The sequence below is a fragment of the Lynx rufus genome, unplaced genomic scaffold, assembly GCF_022079265.1.
Source record: "Lynx rufus isolate CCGP_SWC_20201006 ecotype Redwood Valley unplaced genomic scaffold, mLynRuf1.p SCAF_5, whole genome shotgun sequence".
In the NCBI taxonomy this organism is placed as follows: Eukaryota; Metazoa; Chordata; class Mammalia; order Carnivora; family Felidae; genus Lynx; species Lynx rufus.
In genome coordinates this window covers 150,682,991-150,688,990 of record NW_025814867.1, presented here as the reverse complement: position 1 = coordinate 150,688,990, position 6,000 = coordinate 150,682,991, and the positions used below count along the sequence as shown (strand labels likewise).

The window sequence follows — 6,000 nt, the reverse complement described above, 5'->3', positions numbered from 1 at the left end:
TGTCAACCCCCTCTCTCTAATGCCTTTCTCCCTCCATCATGCCTCCTGCCTCCCTCACTGCCGCCCGCCCTCCGCACGTGGCTTCCAACCTCACCCAGCCCCTCCTCACCCCACCCCCCCCGCCCCAGTGCGGCCTCCCTGCTCCCTCCATCCTCACCGTACACCCCCTGCTCCGCTCAGCCTCCCTCCGTCCTAAACCCCTCCTCTCAGCGCATCCTCCCTCCATCCTCATCCCCGCCCCCCCCCCAGCGCATCCTCCCTCCTCCCACCCCCCACCCCCGCGGCCTTCCCCAGCCCGCGCGGCCTCACCCCCACGGGGCGGCCTCTTCCGGCCAGCGGGAGGGCGGGCGGCGGGGGCGGGGCCCTGAGGGAGGGGCGGGCCGGTGGTGCGAGCGTCCCGGGCCCGCGCCCCGCCGCCGGCCGGCCGGTCGGTCATGCTCATCACGCTGTGCTACCTGTACCTGTGGGCGCGCTGGGGGCGCCGGCCGGCCGCGCTCGTGCGCGCCACGGTGCAGCGGCTGCGCGCCTCGCGCTGCTCCTTCACCTTTTGCGGCGCGGCCGTACAGCCCAGGGGCGCTCGCGTGTGCTTGAGCCGCGGCGGCCGCGTCTTCTGCGTCGGCGAGAGCGAGGTGGGCGGGCGCGGGGCCGGCGGGGCGCGGGTGGGGCCGGAGGCGCGCGGGGGGCGGGGCCGGCGGGAGGCGCGGCCTCGGGGCTCAGCCAGCCGGAAGCGCTCGCGGGCCCCGCGCTGCACCGGGGCTGCACGCGCCGGGGGGAGGCCCCGGGGTTGGGGGTCCCGGGAGGGCTGAGCTCGGGGGCGCTTCTACTGGCTATGCCCTCGGGAGCCCGGACTGGGGGGACCAGAGGTCCGGAACTGCGACAGGCGGCTTGCCGGGTCGAGTGTATGGGGAAGATTAGCACCCGAACGCCCAGGGCACTGTCCACTCGGAACGTCTTTTCTGACATCCTCTCCTCTACTGTGGGTTCTACAGGTTCAAGTTTATGAACCTGAATTCACAGAAAGACAGCAGATCCTCAGTCTTATGTCAGATATCTCCTAAGTGACAAAAACGGCTCAGTCAGTCGCGAGTTTTGCCGACCAGGGCACCCCGCTGATTGTCTTTGCATCTATTTTATTTCGGTTTGCACACGGCCTTTGTTTTTTGGCTTAGTACTTAGCCGGATGGCTGCAAGTTCAGCAGGCCCTTTCACGTGGCGGTCGTTTAATCTATGCGAAACCTCCGTTCCCTTTCTGGAAAAGTGCGGTGCTGCGCAGATTTCCACTGACTTCACTAACACTGTTTTGGTTGACATTTAAAAGTGTTTGCTTTTAATCGGTTTCCCTTTCCTCTTCGTTCCGGAAAGTTGGCTCACTTGGCGTTAAAGTAAGGTTTCCCATGTGTGCGAAACCGTAGCACCTGCGTGGGAATTAAAATCTTATCTCAGGTTGAATACTTTGTTGTATGCTTAGGTACGGAATTATACTGTGCTACTAACAAATCAAAATTACCCTTATTTGTTAGTATAAACAGAGAATGAGTAACTTTTCTCAGTTGTGAAAGAGTATGCAGCTACTATCACCTAGATGCAAGACGTTTAGACATTCATTCTGCCTGAGGGTCTGATTAGGGCTTAATTGTCCAAGGAACCTGGATTGAGAGAATTAACAAAATAAAGAAAAATTGAGGGGTGCATTTTTCTATTGCAGTTTCCAATCTGGACTCATTTACTTAAAATAGATCCCTTTAGATTAAGGATTTTGGACATTCAAAAATATCGAGATGTAAGTATTTTTAATTTTCTTGGAAGACAGTTTTACTTTTGAACATCTCTATGACTTTATTGGTCTTCTTTTTAACTACGGTACCTATAACTAGTGCTTCTCAGCTCTTTCTGATTGCTCCAGCCTGGTGTGGGGGCACCCCGGCCACACTAACCTTGGCCTTCGGGGATTCTGTAACCTGATGTGCTCTTGCTATTTGAAGTTAACTTTGCCTCACCCTAGAGCTTTGCTGAAATATTGTCTCAATGAAATGTTCCCTCATTCTTCAGACTAGATGGGACTGGCTTGCTCTGTGCCCAGATAAACTTTAAATTATCCTTCATATTTCCAGTTTTTTATCTTTTTCTCCTTAGGAATTGGGTCTCTTTCGCTTAGTAGCTTGCCCTGTGATAATCACTCAGTACTTCAATGAATGATGGAGTGGTTAGTGGTTGTGGCCTGCGATTGGAAAGCTTGGCTATTTGTGATTGGCTGCTGTTAATTCAAGATCTAAAATATTGTGAGGCTAATGATCTGGTTCGCTAAATACCTTATTGTCAGTCTACCTAGATTGAAGTAACTTTATAGAAATCAATCTTATGACTTTGTTGTCTCCACATTTTGCATGCTTAGAATCCGATAAATAGAATGTGTATGTTTATATAATTGAAGGTCCCACAGAAATTGATAAGTATAACCAAAGAATTTATAGAAACTGGAATTTTTTTTAATGTTTATTTATTTATTTTAGAGAGGGGGAGGGGCAGAGAGATTGCAGAGAATCCCAAGCAGGCTCTGCAGAGCCCATCACAGGGCTCGAACCTACGAACCTGTGAGATCATGACTTGAGCCAAAATCAAAAGCCGGCTGTCCAACTGACCACCCAGGCACCCCCAAACTGGAAATCTAAGGTTTTTGTTGAATATGTACATATTCTGTGTTTGAGTAAGATGGACAATCTGTTTTTTGTTGTTGTTTTCGTAAAAAAATGTTTTTAAATGTTTATTCATTTTTGAGAGAGAGAGTGAGAGAGAGCAAGCAGGGGAAGGGCAGAGAGAGAGAGAGAGAGAGAGAGAGAGAGTCCAAAGCAGGCTCTGCGCTGTCAGTACAAAGCTGGACACGGGTTGGAACCCACAAACCTCGAGATTGTGACCCGAGCCAAAGTTGGATGCTCAACCGACTGAGCCACCCAGGCACCCCTGTTTTTTGTGGTTAACTGCTATATTAATAATATAGTTTACCCATGGAGAGGAGTTTTTTCTCCTTCAAATTTTCATTTGTTAATTAGCTCAGTAGATATTTATTAATACTGTACTATGTGCCAAGTTATTAGGCCAGGTAAAAATGCCTTTTGATCTCCCAACAAGGGCGGATTTGAACTGGATTTGTGTGGAGCTTGACCATTTTGCTATTTTTTTGTTTTTTATTAAAATTTTTTTTAATGTTTATTTTTGAGAGAGAGAGACAGACAGAACACAAGTGGGGGAGGGGCAGAAAGAGAGGGAGACACAGAATCCACAGCAGGCTCCAGGTTGTCAGCACAGAGCCCGATGCCAGGCTCGAACTCACGAACCACGAAATCATGACCTGAGGCGAAGTCAGACGCTCAATCGACTGAGCCACCCAGGTGCTCCTGAGCTTGACCATTTTCTGGTGGTGGTGACAGGGCTCACCTCCTGCAGCCTTAGAGTTCAACTTTTCTCCTCTGGATATGCCTTGATTTTAGTGGGTCAAAGCCTTTAGAAATTAATTTACTGGCCTTTTGGAGGGATTTCAGGAAGGAGAGCACAGGTAAATGGACATACCCAATCTGATAACCAACGTTGATGCTATAATGGCTGGAGGAAGTGGAAGAACAGGGAAGAACAGGTCTTCAGGTTTCTGTTGGTAATGGGCTTCGTTTCACGGCTACGTACTTCTGAGCCTCCTCACCTTTATTTATCTTTTACATTTATTTATTTTTGAGAGACAGAGACAGCGTGAGCAGGGGAGGGGCAGAGAGAGAGAGGGAGACACAGAATCCGAAGCAGGCTCCAGGCTCCAAGCAGTCAGCACAGAGCCCGACGTGGGGCTCGAACCCACGAGCCGCGAGATCATGACCTGAGCTGAAGTCGGACGCTTAACTGACTGAGCCACCCAGGCGCCCCGGGGCCTCCTCATTTTTAAATGGGCTTCTGAGTTGTAACTTGGAGAGCTCTCTGTACTGTAAGCAGTAAGGAATGGTGGGGGTGAGCCCAGCTTCAGAGTGAATTGTTGATAACAAATATCTAGAGATGTTAAAGTTGTCATGAATCATAGAAGGGATGTTGCAGGTGTTTAATAGCCACAGTTCAACAAGAAACACAGGGTTTATGTGTCTGCAGGAGAGCATTTGATAAACTTGTATTGATCTCACCTGGAGTTCCAGAGGAAGGGCTGTCCTGGATGTTGATGTAAGTGGCTGTTGTGATTTGAAGTGATACTGAATCCCCTCCCCTTTTTTTGTGTTTCTTTCCCTCTATGCAGTCCATTGATGACTTGAACAAATGGGCCCTGTTTCTTGTTTCTCCTTTTATACTCGAAGCAGAACACATAGCATTTGTGACTGAGAGCATCTGGGTGCAAGGTGAGACTTTACAGAGACCATCTTCCTCTTCAGAAAGTGTGAGTAGCATGTTTTTCACTTGTGTCCCATAAGAAAACTATGTCTTAACCAAAAGTAAATTTGTTTTTTCTTTCTCATTTTCTTTAAAAAAATTATGTATTTTTTTTGAAAACAATTTTCTAATGTTTTATTTATTTTTGAGAGAGAGAGAGAGAGGGGAAGAGCGAGCGAGCAAGCAGGGTAGGGGCAGAGAGAGAGGGAGACACAGAATCCAAAGCAGGATCCAGGCTCTGAGCTGTCAGCTCAGAGCCCCACGCAGGGCTCAAACTCACGAATGGCGAGATTATGACCTGAGCCGAAGTTGGACACTTAACTGACTGAGCCACCCAGGTGTTCCTAAAACAATGATTTCAGTGTATTACAGTTACAAATCACATGATCAATTAGTTTGAATCATGAAATTGCTAATACTTGGCTTTTTTTTTAAACCTATGAAGAACCCATTTGTGGTAACCTAAGTGTTCTACTTTGGGCTTTTAAGCCCTTTTTTTTTTTTTTTTTTAATTTTTTAAACATTTATTTATTTTTGAGACAGAGAGAGACAGAGCATGAATGGGGGAGGGACAGAGAGAGAGGGAGACACAGAATTGGAAGCAGGCTCCAGGCTCTGAGCCATCAGCCCAGAGCCCGACGCGGGGCTCGAACTCACGGACTGCGAGATCGTGACCTGAGCTGAAGTCGGACGCTTAACCGACTGAGCCACCCAGGCGCCCCTTTTAAGCCCTATTTTACCACTCTTAGAAGTTCAGCAAAAGTTTGGGATCACTTTTTTTTTTTTAATTTCGTTAATGTTTATTTATTTTTGGGACAGAGAGAGACAGAGCATGAATGGGGTAGGGTCAGAGAGAGAGTGAGACAGAATCGGAAACAGGCTCCAGGCTCTGAGCTGTCAGCACACAGCCTGACGCGGGGCTTAAACTCACGGACCATGAGATCATGACCTGAGCCAAAGTCAGACGCTCAACCGACTGAGCCACCCAGGCGCCCCAGGGATCACTTTTAATGGCATTTCTGAATAATATTTATCCTGTTTACAAGCTCAAATGTCTTAGAATATTTTATTTTATTTTTGGACTCTAGCTACCCAGACTTGGATTAATCCTAATCAAAATGTACTCTCATTGTTGGTTCACACGTGGCCCTCGTTCACTCATGACTTTGAAATTTGTATGATTAATACCCACAAATTTACCACTCAATATGGAAATGGAACACGTACCTATGTGGTCCCCTGGAGTCTATCCACCTGTCTACCTGCCCTGCCCCTCCCTCCCCAGACCAGTTTCTTTTTAGATATGTAAGTCATCTAGGTGAACAAACACCATCTTTCTGAACACCCACATAATTCTTATAAATTACTATTTTTTATTTTTATTTTTATTTTAGGTTGAGAGAGAGAGAGAGAGAGAGCGCGCAAGTGGGGGACAGGGGCAGAGGGAGAGAGGGAGAGAGAATCCCAAGTAGATTCCTTGCTCAGCACAGAGCCTAAGGTAGGGCTCGATCCCACAACCCTGGGATTATGACTTGAGCCAAAATCAAGAGTTGGATGCTCAACCAATTGAGCTACCCAGGTGCCCCAATTTTATAAATTATCAAG

General features: G+C 48.1%; 1 protein-coding gene across 4 annotated transcripts in view; it reads left to right on the top strand.

Annotated features, from left to right (window-relative positions):
- The first annotated feature begins 365 nt into the window (after nt 1-365).
- Nucleotides 366-6,000, top strand: part of HLCS (holocarboxylase synthetase) — a 219,496-nt gene continuing 213,861 nt past the window's right edge. The window contains exons 1-3 of one of the 4 annotated variants that reach the window (XM_047098836.1): nt 366-629; nt 1,706-1,780; nt 4,265-4,402. In XM_047098836.1, coding sequence (XP_046954792.1) covers nt 435-629; nt 1,706-1,780; nt 4,265-4,402 — 408 coding nt within the window. In that variant the 5' untranslated portion in view covers nt 366-434. Of the gene's footprint in view, nt 630-1,705; nt 1,781-4,264; nt 4,403-6,000 lie in introns of those variants that run through there. The other 3 variants (XM_047098833.1, XM_047098834.1, XM_047098835.1) reach the window with 3 other exon arrangements.